We start from the raw sequence: 23534 nt of genomic DNA, 5'->3' as shown, positions 1-23534 counted from the left end.
ATAGCAGCTCATTGAATAGAGCACAGGTGAAGATGAAGTGCTTGGACAAAAGTCCTTCAGCACTATTTTTGTCAGTCTGCAAAGCTAAACTTGGGTTATCTGCCCTTTTTACCCAGAATTGTAGACCCTGGGCTTCTATAAACATAGCTTCTTTAGATAGACCCAATTAAAGAGGGGAAAACGGGAAGCAAAGCAAACTGACACTGGTGGAGGGTGTGGTGTTGGAATATTTTCTGCATGAAACCCTGCCAGTACCAGTATTGCAAATCAGTGCTTAAAATAAAATTTTAAAAAACTATAATAAAAAGTAAAACTAAAAAAAAAAAATCCTGTTGCCCAGAGAATCCCCAAGTCTGCTGAGCCTTGTAGCATTAGCTATGAGGTGTAGGTATTTAGGGTTACCCTTGATAGCTTTGTCCTCTTGAATTTTCCTCTCCCATAAGGTAGCTTGTGATCAGCAGTGCTGCTAATTGCCTATGGCAATCAGGGCTCCCAACATGCTTTTGATATTGGACCATCAGTTCAAACCAACAGAGGGGCTCCCTACAGGGCTGATGAGGCACTGTGAAGATTCCCGTATTGGAGAGGACCAAGATTCTACCTAAGTTTTGGATTCCATCTGTGTCCAAAGCATCCAGTGGGGCATTATCATCTTTCTGAGGTCCAAATGGAGTCACAGTTCTCCTGGCTTGAACTTGTACCCTAATCATTTCAGAATCAGAATCCTTTGCTGGCTTAAAGCATGTTTTTACCACATCACATTTCAGATGAAATGTTCCTTGTGACTTTTTAAGACAGTAGAAAAAGCACCTGTCCTCAGCACTGCCGAGAACTCTGGCATCTATTTGCATCTATTATTTCCATGTTGGCACAGGTTAAGTTTTGCTTAACCAGGGACTTTCAGCTCCTACTGTGTTCCTCTTCTACAATCCCTGGGACAGCTGTCTTGGAAGCCCTGTAAACTCAACACTCGACTCATCCAGGCCAAGTTTTCATGAATAATCTCAAGGGCCTGTCAGCATTCTTCTGCCACTTGGTCCCAAATGATGACACGTTTTAGGTTTTTCAGATGGCAGCACTCCACTTCCAGCTAAAACACTGGTTTGAGCTGGATAGTAGCGCAAAATTCTGGCTCTGGGGATGGGCAGAGTGCAGTGTTAATAAGTGACCCCTGGCAGTGCTCAAGGAGCCATATATGGTAGCAGGAACTGAACCGGTGATGGCTCCATGTAAGGCACATGTTTTAATCCTGTCTCCAGACCCACAATCACTTTTAAAACACTGAGCAATTTGTTTAATACTGATTCAGTTGTGCCACATTACTTGTAACATTATTAAATATTCAGAGACCAATAACTATTTTCTTATTCCTGTGACGTATCACTTGAAAATCACTTGTAACAGAACTTAGGAACGGGGCCAGGGATGTGCCTCATTTAACTGCTCAGACCACTAAAACAGTGCTTAGGAATAGACTGCATGGGCCCGAGTGACAGTGCTGTGGGTAGAGAGCTTGTCTTGCACACAGTCGACTTCGGTTGGATCCCCAGCACCTCATACGGCACCATCCCCCGGGTCGGCCAGGACTGTTCCCTTACTACAGAGCCAGGAGTAAGCCCTAAGGTGTGGCCCCCACACAAAAAGACAGCAAATAAAGCCATAAAATCAATGAAGATGCATGTTCCTTTAAATTTTATTTATCATAAACATTGAGAATACAGCAAACACTGGAGAAAGACTTCATTAATTTGAATGTAAAGCTTAACAACTGAAAGTATGCTTTAACCCCACCCCCCACCCCCCAATTAAACATGCATACATTTTCATAAGCTGACTCCAGAGCATTACAATCTAGCTTTCATAAGAGAGCTTTCCCTGTAACTTAAGCAATTTAACAAACTGTATACTATCATGGTATAATACTATCATTCAGATAGTTCCTCCAGGTGAGTCTTTATACAATATTAACATTGAAATCTTTTTAAAAAGCATCACAGTAAGCCAAACCACAAAAACCCAGGTTCTTGTTTTGAATGTGTTTATGAAGACTGCTGCTGAGTTCAAAGCATGCAGATATTCATGACCACCTAGATGAAGCTGGACAGTGAAACTCCTTCAGTAGATCCAATGATGCAATTTTTCACTCATCCCAAGTATCTCCGTATTTGTTTACTTTGACTAGGAAAAAAGCACAAATAATTGATGATTCCAAACAGTAAAAGGCAGTACTTTGCTTCCTATTATGCTGATGAAGTTATGCTTCTAATTGGATGAAAGCATGAGTTAAATCATAATTACAAAGGGGATGGCTAGTCTTTGGTGAGCTGAAGGTTGGGTCCACTATTATCAAGAACGTCACATAAATATTTGATTATTATAATAATCCCAAAAGTCAACAATCCCATTTTAAGGGTGAGAAAACAGATTAGTAATTTGCCCGAGGCCTAGACCTAATAAAATGAAAATCTGAACATATCTTTTTCATTTAAAGTTCAGATGCTTTAATATTTTTTTAACCATTTACATTTCTGCCTAAATGCAGTATATATTATAGCAAATACTCCCAAATTACCAGTAAGTAAAATAAGCATCTGAATCTTGTTTTCCACAAGAAATATAAGAAAATGGTTGTCTTCAGGTTGTGGTTAACTCAATCTTCTCTTTTATGAGTTCTTAAATTTTTTAAAGAAAGAAATTATTCTCAACAGTCTGCATTTTACATGAAGTCATCTTTTAAACATGCTCCTGTCTTTTCTACTCCTTTAGTTTCTCTTCAGCACCGCTTCATCTGAATTACGATTCTTCAGGAGACCAAATGCTTATAACAACATTATACAAAGTACAGACTGTGGACTACATTCTAAGGCTCTCAGCTTCTGTGTATTATCTACTAAGATAGTATATGGCCTCTCCCCTCGTCCTTTGCCTTTCCCCTTAGTTTTCACTCCCTAGCAACATGTTTTCTATGGTTTCAGAGTTTTCAATATATGGTAACATCATTGCTGATAGCTAGCTGAAAATGTGCTCACAATTTTGTATTTTTTTCCCACCGTAATTTCTAAGAGATGAATATAATAAATATACACAAACTAAAACTGGAAAATTTAAACAGCATGTTCTACATTGTACAAATGTTGACTTTTCTGTCTAGACACTAGAACAAAAACATTCTAAAAGAATCACAACTATTTCATAACTGATTTTTCCTGTCAACATATATATATATATGTGTATATATATACCACCAGTGGCTCATATCTGGATGTGGCTTAATTAACAAATTGCAGTGCCAGCGCCAATGCGCTAAATGATATAAAGTATGTAGTATCAATCTTCTTTTAACAAAGATAAATACCATGATGTCACATAGCTGTGTTACAAAACATCAGGATCATTCAGGTCAAAACCACAAATGCCAAAAAATTTGCATATTTCCCTTTTAAGCCATTCTTAAGACCAAACCATGTCTGTGCTGTGTACAAACAAAACAGAAAAGATTTCAAAACTTAGAAAACTGCCTGCTCTCACTGAGCTTACAGTCTACATCCCCAAATTATTTCGCAGGATAGTCTGTTTGTATAACAGAGCAAAGGTCGTGAATGCATATGGTTTAAACTGGTTTTTTTTTTCTAAAGGACAAACATCAGCAAGTACTACTGACTGCAAACTTTTTTTTTACATCAAAATGAGACAGCCAAATGGTTCTATAGGAATGATCATTATTTTTAAAAAAATAGGCTTTTTATGTTTTTACCCTACTTGTGATATGACAAGGACTTCAATGTCCCCCCATCTTTTTGGGCCACACCTGGTAGTGCTCGGGTGTTACTTCTGGTTCAGAAACTCACCCTTGGTGGTGCACGAGGGCACCCTATGGGATCTAGGGACTGGGGATTGAATCCAGCTGCAAGCAGGCAAGCACCATTACCCACTGTACAACGGCTCCAGCCCCTATCCCTTCCATTTTTAAAGTAGTAAATGGTAACCCTTAAAACTGACACAAACTCTGAAATTCCTCATGCGACATAAAATTCTAAACTAATATAGTTAAAAAAAAAAAACCCTATTATTTGAAGTGTCCTCTTTCGTTAGAGGTAATCTAAGATTACTTTATAATATATAGCTGCTCCAAAAGATATTAAAAACTTAATAGTTACAGAGCAAAAAAAAAACAAACCCAAAAAACCTTTAAAAATCAAATGAGGTGGCTAAAGATATAGTATAGCGGTTAAGGCCTTGCATATAGCCATGTAGCTGATTCAGGTGTGCCCCCACCCCCCAAAAGAAAGTGGAAAGATGTTTAAGTATTTCAACTTCACAAATATTTAAGAAAATCAATCTAGTTACTGATTCTGTGGTTCTGCCAAAAGCAGCATATCAATCTCAGTCACCAGATCTGATATTATCCAATAGGCACATTAAAAAAAAAAAAAAATCGGTTCCCCAGGTGGCATCTCATAAGGAAAACTGTCAAATCAATGCTAAATTTCTACACTGTACTACAAAACTAATCCTCACTGTTCTGAGCACATTACTTGAACGTCAGTATTTTGTAACATATGGCCTTTGAGAACAACTTAAAGAAGGAAGAATTTTTAACAGTGAAATAACTTGCTTTTAAAATATTTTGGTAAATCGAGAAATTAAATCACATTAATATAATGAATGCTTTTAACTAATGCTGAGGCTCCCAACCCTAAGAGTAAAATTATTCCGACTAAACTATCATACCTTCTTTTTTGGGCATTCTTTCCTGCATAGGCCTGACTGAGGGGTCAGTCTTATGTGTTAAAGTTACTTCATATGACTCTCTGTTCTTATTCCTTAATTCCTCATATGTAATATTTTTTCTTTTGGGGCTTTCTTCAGGAATGGGATCAGGTCCTAAAACAACAAACAGTTAATAAATGGTGATAACAGGATTTGAATAAATCCAAAGCAATCAAATTTTATAAACTGCTCCTTACCTACAATAAAGTGGAGCAGAAAACTAATTACCAATGGTTCAAAAATCACTATTGTACTTCACTGCATAATCATCACAGATGTCATGCCAGACCTTTTAGTTCAGAAGTGAACATGGCACGTGAAGCTTGGGGAGGGGGCACTGGAACTCAAAACAAGGTGCAGCGATTATGTGGTGGCGATGATTATGCAGTGAGATACAGTTATTTTTCTCTAAGTGTACTAATACTTAATTATAAAATTTAAATCTATCACTTCTAATATAGTTAAAGCTTTTATCTCTAAAATGTTAAATCAATATAAAAATTATAAAAGCTAGCTATGGCCAAAAGAATGAACATCACAATATATACCAGCACAATTTAAACTCAAGGCTAAACTGGAAGTTACTTATATAATTTATTTAAGAAGAAAAAACAAAAAATCTTACTATTTAAACAAAAATATTTAGAAATAGCTATGGAAAAGTTTAAAACAGCCTGAAATCGAAGTAGACATGTTTTTTTTTGACTCAGATCTAATAATGGCTAATACACCGATGCAGAAAGAAAGTGGTAATTACACAATTCTGACCTGGGAACCAGTACTTATTTCTCCCAAAGAAAACCAAAGTACACGGTCAAAAATCAAAAACTAGTAGTGGTTATTCTTAACATTGTTTTTACAGGGTCAAATATTGAACACTTTTAAAGATCTAGAACCAGGGGCGAGATAGTACAGCGATTAAGGTACATCCCTTGCACGAGGCCCACTCCTGGTTGATCCCAGCACCACATGGTCCACCCCAGATCCACAGGCAATGTGAGCAGCATCTCTCCAAGTCCCCCTCCCAATACTGCCAGGCGTCACCTTGGCCCCCAAAACACTACTGGGATGACCCGTATCACCACAGGATTGCAGGTCCATAGGCCCCAAGAGGCACAAGTTTGCAGCCTCACACTGAACTGCTGGTCAAGTGGGCTGAGACTTCCCTAAAGGGGTCCCGGGTTTTCTGAGCACCCTAGAAATGCATCCCCGACCACCTCCAAAAATGTATGTATCAGCAAAAAGACCAAACTTATCTGGGCAGAGGGATGGGTCAGGGATCAAACCAGGGGCCTCACACACAACTGATATGTAATCTACCAATCACATGACAAATCTCAACGTAAGCATTTTGAAAGAAAATAATGTTTACAGAACAGTATTAACTATTTAACTCATTACAAAGTCTTACATAACACTTAACATTTCTTTAAAAGAATTTGTAGTGAGACAAAGTGGTTACATAACATTTTATCTTAATAAAAATAACCGTTTTTTTTTTTTTAAAAATGAAGTTACTCTGGATCTCAATGGTAAATTCTTGGTAAATCAAAACCTTTCAGCAGACAATTATATATTTATTTCTCACGCAGCATATTTTACTTTGTTACATATTATACCAGTGCAAAGCACATAAATTTCAGATTTTCACCTATCACCTATCAGTGCTAATATTATGCCATAATAGAAAGCTTTGCTTAAAATATAAATTTAACCACCTTACACTGGTTTAAAAGTGCTTTGAATCTCATTAGCAATCAGTAATTATTGAGCCCATTTTCCTTTAGCAATCAGTAATTACTGAACCCATTTTCCTTCACTATAAGTAATTTTTTTCCCCTGTAAAGGAGACAGTTTGACCAAGACTGGTCACCAGAAATCCTCAGTTCTCCAGCCCCACTCTGTTGTCAACTACCTAATGTTCCTTGGACAAATCACTGACTCTGAATCTTGGTTTTTCTCAATGATCAGATACGGAGTTTAACTAGACAATCCATCTTTTCAAGGTCATTATTTTTCCTTTCCTCAGAGGAAAATACTTCACTGTTCTGATATTTTCTGACAAATAGTGAAAAGATAAACCAGAAACAAGGTTAGGGAAAATTTTTTCCACTTATACAAGTGAAAATATCTTGTGTGTATAGGAAATTGATCTGCTGCCTATATAAAGAAGCAGAAGGAATAATAAAAATATGAAAAAGCACCTTTAAAAGACTTGAATAAACTCTCTAGAATCAGTCTCCCAATGACTATTAAGGAGCGCTTTCTACTTCATAAAAGTAATTTTTTCCATTCCTGATCAAAGGAAGCAGAACCAGAGGGCAAGTAAGAGTTGAACAAAAGGAGAGGGTGTCCTGGAAAAAGATACTAGCAGGAGCACAGCAGAGTGACCACAGCTGGCCCATGTGGGAGCAATCCAAGACTGACACAGCTCTGACTTAAAGGACATATCATATACTAAAATAGGGCTTTTGCCCTTGAGACCAGAGTCTTTCTGTCCTTTTGCTTTCATTTTAAAAAGGAATTATGCAACATGGAATGAAATTTTCTAATGCAAATGAAAGGATGATGCAAGTCATTACATGGGAAGAGAGGATGTAAAACACACACATAATGGATTTCAACTTGAAAGACAAGGAAAGTATGAGATGCAGGGAAGGATAAGGACAGCTGCCTCTGGAGACAGGATGGTAAAAACTTGAACCACCTTCAGGGAAAAAAGTTCCAGATTAAGGACTGCTCAGTTTTTATCCGTTTGAGACTCTGGAATTATTTTGCATTCTATCTTCTCTCTGCAGCACTCCATGTCCTACTCCTGCCCAGCCACATTTAATCTGAAGAAGTCCAGTCCAATGTAATTTTTTTGGTTTGTTTTTATTTGGGGCCATCCCCAGCAGTGCTCAGGGGGACAGTATGGGTACCAGGATGGAAACTGGTTGGCCGTGTGCAACCAAGCACTCTGCCTGCTGTACTCTCTCTCTGGCCCCTATTTTTTTTTTTGGGGGGGTGGGGGGTCTTTTGGGTCACACCGAGTGATGCTCAGGAATTACTCCTGTAGGTGCTCAGGGGACTATATGGGGTGTCGAGGATCAAACCCGACTCAGCTGCGTGCAGGTAAATGCCCTTCTTGGTGTACTACTGCTCCGCTCTCCCCCCTCATTTTCTTTAGTAATAAGAATGTTTTATCTCTGGAGGCAAGCAAGATAGCCACTACCACATATGGCTACTAAGCAACAAAGTAGTAAGATTTTAAACTTAATTTACTATTAAATAGCTAGTCAATGAATACTGTGTATCCTGTTCTATATTTCTAGGTTGTATATACCTAGAAATATGCTTCTGCAACCTCTCAAACCTTACTTGAACTACAACCCTTTCCACTGTATCTCTTCCTACATATATCCTAATCTCTCCGAACTTCAAAGGAACAAAATTTCAGTTCCTTTTACCTTATCATTCCCCCTAAGGACAGCTTACTATATTTACTTCAAAGCAAGCACCTTTCTAGAACAGAGGTTTGTTGCAATCCCACCCCCTTGGTGGGGAGATGGGGACAAGGAGGAATGTTTTGGCACTCCTGGTGATTCACAATCAACCAAGCTGGGTTGGACATAAAGGTGCGCGGACTCGGTGCTGCAGGGGCCTGCAGCAGGCCCTCCAGGGCCACATACAGCAATACTCAGGGTCCCCAGAGCTAAGCCTGAAGGTTGGGGTGGGGGGAGAATAGAGGCACATGCACGTGATGCTAGGGATCAAACCAGGACTTGAGGCATGAAACCTAACCTCTGTACTATCTCCCCTGTCCCAAAGTCTACAATCCTTTATCCAAATTCTTGGGAAGTCAGACATGTTTCAAAACATAATTTCTCACTAAGAAAGTACCATAGTACATTGTCTTTTACTTGACACCCATGCAGAAGTTTGAAGCAAAACTACTAGAAATCTAGGGAAAGTTCACTATGTATTTTTATAAACCTACCAAATTATATCAGGGTATGCTGCCAAAATGAGCTTATCAGGATTTATTAGCAGTTTAATTACTAAAACAAAACAAACCTTTCTTTCCAAAGCTTTTTTGGATTTTAGCATCCTGTTATATCTGTATTTTGTTTCTGGTTCTTCACCTCTGGAAGCTATACCAATAGGTAGGTGGGTAGGCAAGCAGGCGGTCAGGTAGGTAGGTAGAAGGGAAGCTAATGCTTTTTAAGGGCCTACTACTTGCCAGACATTGTATCTACTTAATCTAATCATGACATCTCTTTAAGAATCAACACTATCAAGAGATCAAGGAACTAAAGGGGTAGCAAATTAATACTTGCCTACAGTCATATATAAATATCAACAAGGATGCAAATCCAGGTCTTAGTCCAAAACTGATTTCAGTTACATTTTGTTATCGTCAAAGCCAGTATTTAGACAAAACTCAAAGCATTTTCACCCAGAGTTTCACACTGACAAGTTTCATACGGCAGGTAACTGTTACCATTCTCACATTACCAACCAAAGAAAGGTCTTCAAAACCAGACTATGATATGTAACCTTTTCAAAGCTTTGCCTGAGCAAAATTCATTCACTTAGCTATTTCACTAAACATGGACTACACTTTCAATAACTAGCTTATCCTTATAAGCCTGCATTTAAAATAACAAGTTTCTTATTCTCTTTATTCTTCCATACCTAACATAATGCCTGATGCCTACTGGACATCAAAATATGTTGAATGAATGAAGAAACAATGAACAAGCAAGCAAACATGCTGAGTTTAGGCTGATGGTGGAACAAACATGTGATATCCAGCAGAAAGTATCATCAAATAAAGTTTATACATACGTTGGACCATAAAATGCTGAAATTCATTTCAAGAGAAGTTTCTACCTTGGGCAATATGATCACTAATACCAGTGGGAGTAGATTCATTCATAGAAGCACTAAACGGAATTGGCTCATAACGAGGAAGCATCTCCTGCTCTATGTTGTCTGCTGCTGGGGATGACCCAAAGGATGAGTGACCACTCACATTTGAGTCATATTTTGACCTCTGAGAATAGTGCCTGTAAGGAAAAAAAAAAATCATGTATAAGGAGCACGAATCATTGCCTATATCTAATAGGAAAAGTACTGTCTAAAATAGGCATATAATTTTAAGTTATAAAAACACTAAAATGAAGTCTACTTCGTTCTGCCACAAAAAAAAAAAAACATTAAAATGGGCTATGGATGTGCTCAGCAGTCAAGTCCATATTCTGCATACACAGAATCCCTTCGTTTGATCCTCAGCACCAAATAATAACCTACATTTAAAATTATACATTGATGCACTTTTATGCAACTTAAAAATTGCCACTCTTAGTTTTAACTGAATGTAACAGAAAAATCTCACTTTTCTTTAAAAAAAATAAAAACAAAAAGGAAGATGACCCAAAGGACTAGTGGACATGATTGACAGAAGCCCAGTGGTCAGCACTGCATGAGTGTGGTCCCAAAATAAACACAAATGTAACTCTCTGACAGGGTCTATAGATACAATTTATCAAATCTAATCACCTTATTTATCTACCTGTTCAGATACATTTACACATACTTACACAATTTTACTACTATTTTAACAAAAGAAGTAAAAAGTTGAAATCTGGGGCTTGAGCAACAACTGACACTGAAGTAGTAGGGTATATGCTGGGGGGTTCAATCCCTGGCATATCATGTGGTCCCCCAATCTGCCAGGAGTAAGCCCTGAGCACCAAAGGGATGGCCCAAAAAGCAGCTGAAATTTGGTGCGACAGGACTGATAACATTTGGGAGTTTAAGAGTCCAAATTAGAGTCTGCTTTGCAAACACCTTTATGCTGCAACATGCACTCCCAATAGAAAGCAATCTAAGATGAAAGTAGACAAGTCTTGTCCTACATTTATAAAGCAAAATAATCTTTAGCTTGTAGCAAAATGGCACGTTTCCACAGGTCATTTAGTAAGAACAAAATCATCTTTAGCCAATAGCAAAATGGCACGTTTCCAAAGGTCATTTAGTAAGAACAAAATCATCTTTAGCCAATAGCAAAATGGCAAGCTTCCAAAGGTCCTTTAGTTAGGCAAAGTTCCAAGTTACTTTGGAAGCTACAGCAAAGAAACTCAGAGGCAACTCCTGGATCAATGCAGCCACCTCCAGGATCACTCTGAACAATGCGCAGGGGACCAGGAAGCATCAGTGATCAAATTCAGGGTCTTGTAAGCACAGCATATGCTCCTGCCTATTGAGTTCTCTGCTACAATTCTTAACCTAAAATTTCAAAGCTTAAAAGGGCCAAAGAGATGGTAGAGCAGGTAAAGCATTGCCTTGCATACACTCTTATCAGGCTCAAATCCCAGACCCAGTATTAATTTCCAGCACTACTTATGGACCCCCAAGTAACACCAGGAGTGATCCCTAACCTAAGCACAGAGCCAGAATTTCTGAGCACAGTGGGTGGAGTTCTCAGACACTTTCCATCCACTGGAAAAAATAAGCAAAATTCAATAAGCTTTATTAAAGATTAGAATTGGCCTACCCAGATGGTAAAGATCGACGTGATTGTCCAGATCGTAAGGCTTCTCCAAGAGGGGAATTCTCAAGATTCTTGAACTTCTCTTGGCAAGTTTTCACATAAGAAAGTTTTCCAGCAAAGTATCCCATGATACAAGCAACTTATTTGTAAAAACAAAACAAAACAAAAACAAAAAGTATTAACTCAAGATGCATTTTTTAAAATCTGATATTATACTTTGGTGTAGAAAGATAATCTGAAATAATCATGAATACTGTGTACCCACCTTAAAATTTAGAGTATCTTAGATTACATGAATGAAATTTCATTTTTCACTCAATAAGCCAAAGTTAGATTGCCATGAGACAAATTCTACTTTGAAACTATTTCACTATAATAAGTAGAGAAGATGTGGTACAACGAATCAAATAAAGTTCTAGTCTTAACATATAGACCACTTCTTTGGCTATACAATGGGAATTATACTGATTGCCCAATTAATTTTTAAAAAATTTTCAGTGCCAGGGATCAAACCCAGGGCCTCACACACACAAAACAAGCACTCTACTGTTAAGCTGTATCAGTGACCCTTTCATAAAATTATTTTAAAAACTAAAATGAAATCCCTTAAATTGTTCAGGGACCAGAACGATGGCGTTTAGGGTGCTTGCCTTGCACATGACCTACTGGCATTCGATCTCTGGCACCCACTATAGTGCCTGAGACTGCCAGGCACATGACACCTGAGCACAGACCCAGGAGTAAAGATCTAATTACCAAAGGTTGTGGCCTCAAACCCCAAAAGATTAAAATAAGAAATTATGTAGCACTACCCAAACAGAGCTTTTGTTGCATGTTTTTAAAACAGAAGTTGGACCTGGAAAGAGTCCCATATTAAATTATATTTATTTGCATTTAAAAATAATTGCGTGATTAAATTTAAAGAAATTATTTAAAATATGGAGACCACATAGAGCCAGAAGACTGCTCAAAGGGTTGAAGCCCTGGTTCAATCCCCAGTACTACATGTTCCCAAGTACCACTGGGCATAGCCAAAAAATTTAAGAACTGAGCTTAGGGCTGGGGGCTACAGTGCTGGGAGGCTACAGTCCCTGGGACCGGTGGAGGAAAGCAGGTTCTCTGGTGACAGATGTGGTATCCAAATGATGCATGTATGAAAATTATTATTTTAATTTTTATTTTTGCATTTTGGGCCACACCTAGTGATGCTCAAGGGGTTACTCCTGGCTCTACAGTTAGGAATTACTCCTGGTGATGCTGGGAGACTGACCATATGGGATGCTGGGGATGGAACCCAGGTCAGGCTAGTGTAGGGCAAGCACCCTACTGAATGTATTGTGTATCCCATCCCTTAAAAAGTATGATTAACAGAATACTAAACCCTAGCACATAAAAACTTAAAAAAAGAAAATAGACAAAAGCAGCTCTATTTTGGGATTAATGACGAAGTGATTTAAAAAATATCATTACAAATAATACCAAATAGTTTTATCATAAGAGAAAAAACATCTCTTTCAAGTTCAAGTAAATTGAAAACTTCTTAATAGCTTGTGAACGGCAAGCTTAGATTTAATTAAGCTTAATATTATTCACCTATGACAAAGCAAATAAATATTATAAATAAAACACCTGATGAAAATAAAGAATTTTCCTTGGTTAAAAATACTGAGATCACAAGCATTGTTCATACTTACATATAAGTTTAGGGATAGAACCATACTTGGGATGACTTGACAGGATTCCTAAAGACAAAAAGAGTAAATAGGCCTGAGTAACAGTTACACCATTTGTTATTAGGATGTTCAATACACTATGTAATACTTTATGCTTAAAATATCCAAGAAAATGGCACTAAATTATGGTAAAAAATGTAGAGGGGAACAGAGATGAGGCTCAATGGTACAGCACTTGCACTGCATATATGAGGCCCAGGGTTCAATCTCCAGCACCACAAAAATACTGAAGATGCAAAGGGACTATTTCTGCTAGTCATATCTGGGTTCCTCTAATGTGAGATAAAGAAAAAAGCAGTACAGACCATCTTACCTGATGTTACCTTTTTCTGTAACTAGCTTAAATGTGATTTCAAAGGAACAACCAAATTATTTCCATATCAACTGAAATACACAGGAAATCCAAATGACACATATAATTTCTACATACAAGAACAAAAAATATTCTTTAAATCATTTTAGCAGTAAAAATCATTGTACTGGACTCTAAAACAAAGCTCTCGGAAGAGTAATGTAGACCGTCCTGAACCTACGCCAGGCTGTCTTCACCGGGGTAACCTGGGAGGTGGGCGGGTTGAGTTCCCTCCCTGTCCTAGCAGAACCGGCAGCAAAAAAAAAAAACCAGAACTCAATCAACCACAGCTATGCATGCTCAAGGCATTCCTAACTGCTGCTGCTCAAGGCAAATGCCCTACCCACTGTACTATCACTCAGGCTCTGGAAAGGTTTTTGTTTTTAGCCCCTCACCACAGGCTCGGAGGAGCCTTACCCAAAAGGGAACCTGCAGAAGAACCCAGGTACGTGGGACCTGGGACTGAAATCTCCACCCTCACTCAGAGTAGGACTGGGCCTCCTCCCGCCAGTTCCCAAGTTTACCAGTCACACCCACAAACTGCCCCTCATGCCATATAATGTCACCAATGGCCAAGAAGAGAGTGACAAAGGCCTTACCCGTGAGTGAATCTGAGCTATAATCATATTCTAAATTTCAGAATTCCTGAAGCGCATGGCCCGTGGCCATGACCTCTCATACTCTAGCCCACTGATGTCCAAATGTGTAGCACACATTTGTTTGGGTTTGACATGCATATTTGTAATCTCTTATATAAGGGCTTAAATGTTTCCAGAATGAAAGAAAATAATCTTCACACACTTCCTCTTATGGTGGTGGGATTGGTGTTTGAATATTAAATGTAATGAGTTATTGTGAACTTTATAAAAATAAAATTAAATTAAAAAAAAAAAACAACAGAACACTGTACCTTGTCCCATCTCCCCACCACTCCCATTCCTTGGCTGTCATGCCCACGAACTGCCTCCGGGCGCTGTTTAAACACATTAACGACCATGATCCAGACACACACAAATGAATCTCAGAAGAGAGCAGCATAGATGCCTCCAGACCCAAAGTATTTAAAAATTTTAGAATTCCAGGTGCACGTTTACCACTCATAACAAGCAATACAAAATTAACAAGCAATAAAAAATTATTCAGCATCTGCCTGTGGGACAGGTATAGAGTGGTGGTGGGAAAATTTGAAATAATGGTGGTGGGAAGGTGTAACAGTGGTAGGGTTGGTGTTGAAATACCAAATGTATCAATTATAGTGAACAACTTTATGAAAATAAAATTAAAAATTAAAAAACTAGTCAAAGGGCTAAAGCTAACTGAAAATATGAAAATTTCTACACTAACATAAAACTTACTGAAAAATTGAAAGGTAATGAAAGTGAAAGACTCAAATATTTCTCTAAATAATCCATTTCCATTTCCAATTAAAGTTGTTCCCAAAATTGTAACGTTTACTCTAAAAATCATGCAAAACACAAGAGTCAACAACAGCCAAGGTCATTGTTTTTCTTTTAGTGAAGCGAAATAGTTTCTATTTAAGAAATTTAGAGAAACTCAAAGGGAGGAAAAAAAGAGATGTGTTTAAGAGAGAACACGGGCTTCTCCAGAGGGGAAAAACTTAGGCAAAGTGAGACTAAAGTCTAACAAACCTGCAGAACAACTACCACCAGCTAGCAAAGTCTGGAGCAACTAAAACTGTTTTAAGTGCGGGAGTGTCCAGTAACAGATCATACATATGCAATTCTTATGACAACAACGCGCCACAGTGAAGTATGAAATGGCTCTCAAAGTATACTGCAGGCTCAATTTCAGTCCAACAAAGCAGGGGTGTGGGGTGGTCATGTACCTCAATCCTAACAGAATTAAAAACTTCACACTTAAAAACTTCAATATGAAAGATAAAGTGAGTCTTAAAAGCATGGTGGGAAAGACTGTACGGGGGCAAGGCACCTGCTCTTCCCACGCCCCATCAGGGCTCCAACCCCGGCACAGCATGCGTAAGGTCTCCAGAACAAGCCAGGAATAGCCCCTAAGGACGGCAGGGTGTGCCACACCCACCCCAATTAAAAAAAAAAAAAAAAGAAAAGAAAACCCAGCATGTTAGATTATTTTTTTGTTTGGGGGCCACATCTAGTGATGCTCAGGGATTAGCCCAGCTCTACATTCAGCGGTCACTCCTAGCAGTGCTCAGGAGACCATACAGAATGGCAGCGATTGAACCTGGGTCAGCAGTGTCAATGCAATGCCCTACCCACTGTACTATCACTCCAGCTATGGAAAGGTTTTTGTTTTTAGCCCCTCACAGCAGTGCTCAGGTTTAATCCTGCTGGGACTGAGGGACAATATAGGGTGACAGAGAACAAACTGGGTTGGCCACCTGCAAGGGAATCACCCAACCCACTGTAATGTCTGCATGAAAGATTCAAATCGGGGCTGACCGGGAAAGGTGAATTCAGGGCTGAGGCCTGGATTCAAGCCACAGTTCATAGCCCCCTAAGCACCTGTAGGAGTAACTCCCGAGCACTCTGAGAATCTCTGAGCACCAGTGAGTATAATCTAAAATTAAAACAGAAAAATTCTTCATGTCTTTGCAATAAACAAAACCCCCATATGGTTCTATTCTTGGCATCCCGTTTGATAGGTACCCCGAGCACTACCAGGAGTAATTCCCGAGTGCAAAGCCAGGAGTAACCCCTGAACACATGAGATTTTGACCCCCACCCCCCCCACCCCGCAAAAGGTGTTCGTGATAATGCAATGCAAATAAAGCACTAAAGCACTATTAAGAGGGCTAGACAGTTCTGAAGGCTGAACACATTTTACAAGCAGGAAACCCTGTTTTGATCTCTAGCACCACGTGTCCCTGCCTGGAATGGCCCCAAATCAACTCCAAGTGTAGCCCCCAAAACAAAAAACCAGCTAATACACTAGTACTAAGGGTATAAATTGGCTCAGTGTAGAAAAATTGGGAGTAACTTCTAAAAATTTTAACAGTCAAGGCTATCAGGTATAGAAATATAATACAAAAACTACTGCAGTACATACACACTGCCCAAAACTATATGGCAAAAAGAAAAATTAAGTCGACAAAGATACGCAATAATCTGGTTAGCCAGTGATGCGTTGAAAAATTAGCCCTGTATAAAATGTGGATCTGCAAATAAAATTTTAAAAAGATTATAGAAAAACAAAACAACAACAAAAAAGTCCTGAGCCAAAAAGATAGTACAGTGGGTAGGGCATCTGCCTTACATGCAGCCAACCCAGGTTTGATCCCTGGCACCCCATATGGTTCCCTGAATCCTGCCAGGGTAATTTCTGAGCACATAGCCAAGTGTAAGCCCTGAGCATTGCTGGGTGTGGACCCAAAAGAAAACACAATTTTTTTATGTAAGCCTATTTTCATGATATAAATACTCACACCATGACTAATTTCAAACATCAAAGATTTAAAAACTAGTATTTTGTCCAAAGTATACTTTCAATACTGTGAGATACATTCAGTGGCGTGGCAAACTTGCTGGTACCAATTCTGGAAGGCTGATAGTTATAACTTTAGGAAACTTAGAGCCAGAGACAAAAGATAAAACAAGAAATAACGTGCATGCAAGGCAAGTGGCCAACCCCAGTTCGATCTCCAGACAGCCAGGCACAGAGCCAGAAAGAGGCCCTAAGCACCAGATGGGGCCCTACACTCTTACCCCCAGCCCCACTTTTAACAACAACAAAAAGAACTTGGCAAGCTACTGACTGATTCAGTAGGTCTGGGATGGGGCCTACAAATTTTCATTTCCAGCAAGTTCCTAGACACGATACTGATGACCTCCCTAGACGAGGTTTGTTTCTATTACCTCTCTGCAAACCAATCACAGGCTTTTAGTTATTTTCTCATTAATGTTATTACAGTTCAGGACATTAAATTCTCAAATCAAGACATTTGAGTGAGTGGGCTGTAGAGACGTAACTTTTCTAATATGGAAAATGATGAATAATAAAAATACATGTTTATCTAAAAGTTAGAAAATTACACAATATACAAAGTTCTAAAATAACTTTAAATATTTACCTTTACTGATTAATCCTTGAGTAATTAACATACTTGTTGCAGCCAAAGGAACAGCTATAGGAGAAAAACGAACTTGTGAACATCAACGAAAAGAAAAAACTGACTGAGTTCATTAGGATACAGACACTCATAAGGAACACCATTTAGGAAGCATGTTGTACAGTTAGGACCCTTAAAAATAAGACTTTCTTGCAAATTTTACTATATATAATGTGGAAGGAAAAAGCATTTTAAATTTAAGAAAACACTACAGAACATGAAATGGTGTCATTCACAATCTCAATTTTTAGGCTGTGAAAGCTCTCTCATATTAAAACAATATACTAAGAAGCCACCAAAAGTTACTTCTGGAGTAGAAAAAGAAAGAATGAGGAAAGACAGGACTTTTATTACAAGTAACAATTACCAAGTAATTATTAAATCCCATGGTCTAAGTGTGTGTGTGGGGGGCGGGGTCAGGAGGACAAAAGAGGCTTCTAGTGCAGTTGGGGGTACTGAGTAATTTTTCTCAAAAGGCCAAGTACATTTAGGAACTTCTGCCCTAAACGCCTATTTGTATTATATCATGTTTTATCATCTCTCTCCATAAGATAAATACTGTTACCACCCTTTCAATAATGTTTATTTAAAAAGCATTAACTTTTTATTTTTATTACTTTAGGGGGCATTTCCAGCACTGCTGGGGAACCTGACCTGGTGGCCACTCCCAGTGATACTGGGCTCAACCTCATGGCCTTGCAGGGCACAATGCTGGGACAGTACTGAGGCTCAATGGCCACACAATGGTGCACAGGGGGCACCCTGGAGAAGGGGGTGGTATTTATCGCCCTCTCAAAGATAGTGAATCATTGCTACTACAAGGGCAGGTTCAGACTGATGAAGCTTCTCAGACACCGAATCTCTACAGTTCTAAATCTGACATATTTGTGCACAATAATAGGGTTACTGGGGCAAGAGTTTAAAAAAGATTGTACTTAATATGCTACTTATTCTACTCCAGTGCATCCTTAAAAACTAATTATTTATGGGGTCAGGAGATAGCCCAAGGGGGTGGAGTGCAACCCTAGATGCAGAGGTCCTAGGAGGTTGATTTCCAGCACCACATGGCCACTGAGCAGGACTGAAGTCTTGGTGGTCCCCCCACACTGCTGCTGAGCCCTAGAAGCTGCCCCGGAGCCTCCGGAGCACTACTTAGGAGATCCCTTAAATAAAACCCCCTAAAACTGAAATATATACATGCACATGTCTCTTGTATTCAACTCTAAGACACTCAAAATTAAGAAATGAGTTTTTCCCTCATCACATTAAACAGAATTTTCTGAGGAGCCTGCATGTTTTTCAGACAGAAAATATGCAGAAGATTCACCAAAGCAGCCTGAGACCCCCACTCCAGGCTGGCACCTAGAAACCTGGCCGGTAAAAAGTTCCCCATGTTAATGTTTTATATAAAACAAGTGGCTTGCTGTGCCTAAACTGCTGTCCCAACAGCTTATGCAGACTGGCCAGAGAGTGAGTTTAAAGGGCTGCCACATCTGCATGCAGGCTGATTCAACGCCAGAGCACATAGGCCCAAGCACCACCAGGTGTAGGAGGGGGATGGGGAGGAGAAAAGGAAGAAATTCCTATTGCGGAGACTGGAGAGAGCATGCTCAAAAACCTGGAGTGCAGGAGAAGGAGAAGGAGAAGGAGGAGGAGGAGGAGGAGAGGGAGGAGGAGAGGGAGGAGGAGGAGAGGGAGAAGGAGGAGAGGGAGAGAAGAGGAGGAGGAGGGAGGAGGAGGAGGAGGAGGAGGAGGAAGGGATTGCTCATCCTCTGGTTCTCAATTATTTTCCCCTTAGCTATGAGGTCAGTAAACCTAGCCCAGAATCCCACCAAAGTGCACTCTGTTCAAGTGTTTGTTATATCCCATGTTCTATATCATCTGAAATTAAACCAACTCATTAAAAAAAAAAAAAAAAACCTGGAGTGCTTGGTTCCTAAACAATGCCAGGTGCACCCACTAATGGGAATTAAAAAAAAAATTCTTAATGCAGCTATGTCCTAAACCAACTCAAAGTGTTTTATGAGTTCACTCTGAACTACTTCATAAAGCTACTTTTATTTAAAAACTGCATTCATAAAGCTTATCTTGGGGCTGGAGTAATAATACAGCAGGTAAGGCTTGCACGCAGTCAACCCAGGTTTGATCCCTGACATCCCATATGGTCCCCTGAGCACCACCAGGAGTTAATACCTGAGTGCAGAGTCAGAAGTAACCTCTAAGCTTTACTGGATATGGCCCAAAATACAAACAAAAATCTTATCTTCCAGGTACAGTAACATACACTGTTAAGCATCATTACCAGGATCATACAGCTAAATTACCAAAGTTTTGGGGGTTTTTTTTTGCTTTTTGTGTCACACCGGTAATGCACAGGCATTACTCCTGGCTGTGCTCGGGGGGACCAAATGGGATGCTGGGAATCAAACCCAGGTCAAGTGCGTGCAAGGCAAATGCCCTATCCGCTGTGCTATCACTCCAGCTTGTCTGTGACAAACAGCATGTCTGAAAGAACTTATCAGGTGAGCAACTCTAAAGTGTGTTCTAAACTAAGAATGTGCTTAATGCTGCTTTCTCTTTATCACCCTATTTAAGGTGCCTCATGAGAAACCAGGAGCTGGTGGTGCAGTAACATTCCATAAAGATATGGAATCATTCAGAGGGTATGAAGCAATAGCACAGCGGGTAGGGCATTTGCCTTGCACGTAGCCAACCCAGGTTCGATTCCCAGCATTCAATATGGTCCCCCGAGCACCGCCAGGAGTAATTCCTGAGTGCAGAGCCAGGAGTAACCCCTGAGCATCACTGAATGTGACTCAAAAGCAAAAAAAAAGAAAAAAGAAAAGCAGAAATGAGCCTAATTTTAATCATATCATGGTTAAAAGTATAGCATTAAAAATCACAAGTTTCTGTTTCAGAAATGTATCTTCAAGTTCAGACATCTCAATCCACCAGGTAATTTAATAACATGTATCAATCTCTGGTTCTTCCTCTATAAAGCAAAGATAACACCAATCTTTTTGGGTTGTTTCTACATGATCTTTGTATTACCCATAAGTGACAGCTATATGGATAGCTACTATGGAGAATTTGAGATTGGCATTATGCCTTAACCCCTGTACTCTCTCGCTGTTCTTATGTCAGCTCTTACCATTATTAACGTAACTACTATATGGTCTTTAAAAAGTTACAGGAATTATTACTTAGGAAATGCAGAATTCTATCTCCTTAATCTCACTTAGCCACAGCCATACTATATCAAAGTACTGATTTTTTTCCTGTCATTATAACTACATACTTCTCCTTTTTTTTGGGGGGGGTCCACATTCAGCTGTGCTTGAGGCTTACTTTGGTCTCTGTGCTCAGAGGACCATAAGCAGTGCCAGAGATTAACCCAGGTCAGTAAAGTGCAGAGCAAAAGCCTTACTCACTGTACTGGATCGTTAGCTCCATAAACCTCATAGTCTAAATCAAATTTCATTAAGAAGTTTAACTTACACCTGAACCAGAAGCTTTCATCATTGCATTCTGCAAAGACTCTTCTTTCTTCTTCTGTTGGAATGTAGTCAGCCCCAATGTCTTTTTAATAAAAGGCAAAAAAAAAAAAAAAAAAAAAAGCAAACAAAAAACACCAAGTCAGCACACATTAAGATGCCCACAGGAAAACTAAACCTACACAATTAGCCTAGTATGAACGAAACATAACCACATCACTTATTACTGAAATAACCGGGTTTATGGACTTGACTTTAAACGAAAATTAATGCTAGCATCAGCTTATCAACTATGTATTGAGTATAAGGCTAAATGATATTTGGAGACTCCTTAGTGAAATGATTAAGAATTTCAGAACAACAGTAGATCACTAAATCAAGTGTGCTTGGAGTAACTGCACACACATTTATGAAGTCAGCACAGCTGCTACTATTACTCAAGGGCATGGAATTCCTCTACACAGAAAGTGCTTCTGGTTATAAAGGCATTAACTGATAGTTACGGGGAATTGGTCTTGGAACTTCTGCATTCGGCTCTCGGAAATCAGCCCTCCCATTCATCTTTCCTGCATCAAAAAAAAAAAAAACAAGTTTTAGAAATAATTATGACAGGCTTAAGTGAATCAAAGCATAACACAGCAGAATCACCAGTCTCCATACACATCAATCAATATTTACTAAAGAATACATCTAAGAAACTTGGCATAGTAAGGATACTGAGCTAGATTACAAAGACACAGACATAACTCAGAACTGATTAATCCCTCACTCACCTATTTACATTAGGTCCTTTCACTGGGGAAAGGAAAAAGGGGCGATGCTTTCTCAGTATTTTCCAACTAATTATATCGTGTCAAAAGTAATTAAGCATAAAAGGAATACCAGTACAATAAACGTGTTTCCCCTAGAAGGAGGCTAATCTCACATTGTCGTTAGGTATTGGTCCTTTGAGAAATATATGCCCCAGGATTACCATCATCTCCCAAAACATTAGAGGAGGGGAAAAGAAAAATCTCAAATCATCTAGGGGCTTCCATTTTTTTTTTTTCAAAGGAAGAATCGCCAGGAAACACTCTCTTCCGCAGAGCCCTACAGTCCCGTTAAACAAAGAGTAACAAAGACTTCCCCGCCGCGTCCACCCGTGTCCTCGGGACTCCCCGCCCGCCCCGATGAAGAGACCTGGACCAAGGCCGGCCATTTTTTTTTAAGTGCACGCCAAGAACGTGCATTTTCTTTGTCCTGATCCCAACGTTTCACGCCCCGCGTGGTCTCAAAGCCCCCCTCCCACCCCCCCCCGAACCACGTAGCACTGTCGTCCCGTTATTCATCGGTTTGCTCGAGCGGGCACCAGTAACGTCTCCAAGGGAGACCTGTTGTTACTGTTTTTGGCATATCGAATAGGCCGCGGGTGGCTCGCCAGGCTCTGCCATGCGGGCGGGAATCGAACCCGGGTCGGCCGCGTGTGCAAGGCAAACGCCCTACCCGCTGTGCTACCGCACCAGGGCCACGCAGTCTGCGGAAAGCGCCACCGATCTGCACGCGCTGAGAAAAGGGACCGAGCGGGAGGCCGCGGTCGGGCCGCCCCACCCCCACCCCGCCCCGCCCCCACCCCGCATTCCACGAGGCCGGGCGGTGCTCGCAGGGGCTGTGGGGGTTGGGGGGGACGCGGAGAGGGCAGCGGAGGAGAGATAGGGCCCACGGGGCCCACGGACCGACGGAGGGACGGGAAGCCTCGTGTCGCGTCGCGTCGCCCCGCCGCGCCCCGCCGCCGCCGCCCCGTCTCCCCCTCACGCGGCCCGCGCGGCGGGCGGGAAGATGGCCGAAGGCGCACCCACCTGCGACGGCGCGGCGAGCAGCGCGGCCCGAGGGCGCAGAGCAGCCCGGACGGGGAGGGGAAAGGCGCCGCGAGGCCCGCGACCAGCACGGCGCGGGTGGGGGCGGGGTGCGGGCCGCGACGCGTCCGCCGAGAAGTCACCCAGCCGCGGGCTCAAGATGACCGCCACCCGGAAGCACTGGCCGCCTGCGCCGGAAGTGACGTCGGCACTCGCGGCGGGGTCAGAGGCGGGCCGCCGCGGGATAGGCGCGTGCGCCTGCGCCGTCGCCCCGCCCCTCGGCGTCTCCCTTCTGCCTCCTCCCTCCTCCCTCGTCCCGGGTCCCCGTGTGCTCGGCACCTCGCAGGTGGCCCTGCTGAACCCCCACCCCCACCCCGGAGTTAGCGACCTCCACCACCTTCATGGCCCTTCCCTGGACCCCCGGGTGAAAGAAAACCTTGGCTTTGGCAGCTCACTGATCTCTCTTGGGATCGGTTGCCTGGACCCTTCTGACTTTCCTTTACTAAGGATCCCCTTTTCTTGGACCCCTCTGGTTTTAATTCATGCTATTCACTTTGTCTCTTAAGTATATTTTGTTTTTGTTTTTTTAAGTAAGTTCTAAATAACGTCCTTGTTGAGCACACGAGCGCCTGGCTGGCAAGATCGTTTGCACCCAGCTTCCTATTAGTTCTAGAATTTGGGGAATGCTATATACCTCTCCGAGCCTCTGG

The 23534-nt window shown here is 40.8% G+C and overlaps 1 protein-coding gene across 3 annotated transcripts; it reads right to left on the bottom strand.

Annotated features, from left to right (window-relative positions):
- Positions 1 to 1975: 1975 nt before the first annotated feature.
- Positions 1976 to 23016, bottom strand: OCIAD1 (OCIA domain containing 1). Of its 3 annotated transcripts, XM_004607989.2 has the most exons (9): positions 22828 to 23016; positions 21496 to 21558; positions 20997 to 21077; positions 17460 to 17513; positions 13003 to 13050; positions 11312 to 11447; positions 9646 to 9821; positions 4732 to 4884; positions 1976 to 2178 (listed from the first exon to the last, which is right to left on the bottom strand). In XM_004607989.2, the coding sequence occupies exons 2-9, from the start codon at positions 21551 to 21553 to the stop codon at positions 2141 to 2143; spliced, it is 744 nt and encodes a 247-aa protein (XP_004608046.2). In that variant the 5' UTR covers positions 21554 to 21558; positions 22828 to 23016; the 3' UTR covers positions 1976 to 2140. The 3 variants fall into 3 exon arrangements, with proteins under 3 accessions (XP_004608046.2, XP_054994593.1, XP_004608047.2); XM_055138618.1 differs by lacking the exon at positions 4732 to 4884 and having other exon boundaries at positions 9601 to 9821; XM_004607990.2 differs by lacking the exon at positions 4732 to 4884.
- Positions 23017 to 23534: the final 518 nt, after the last annotated feature.

Source organism: Sorex araneus, chromosome 5, assembly GCF_027595985.1.
Source record: "Sorex araneus isolate mSorAra2 chromosome 5, mSorAra2.pri, whole genome shotgun sequence".
In the NCBI taxonomy this organism is placed as follows: domain Eukaryota; kingdom Metazoa; phylum Chordata; class Mammalia; order Eulipotyphla; family Soricidae; genus Sorex; species Sorex araneus.
Note: the sequence above shows the minus strand (reverse complement) of the source record. Positions and strands in the feature narration are given on the sequence as shown.

What these genes read in the sequence shown, in the direction of transcription:
- OCIAD1 (XM_004607989.2), bottom strand. Translation starts at nt 21,553, where the DNA reads ATGAATGGGAGGGCTGATTTCCGAGAGCCGAATGCAGAAGTTCCAAGA. An exon ending in TTCTATCCCTAAACTTATAT is followed by an intron (nt 11,448 to 13,002) that starts GTAAGTATGAAC and finishes TTTACAAATAAG; the next exon opens with TTGCTTGTATCATGGGATAC. An exon ending in CGTCGATCTTTACCATCTGG is followed by an intron (nt 9,822 to 11,311) that starts GTAGGCCAATTC and finishes TTTTCCTTACAG; the next exon opens with GCACTATTCTCAGAGGTCAA.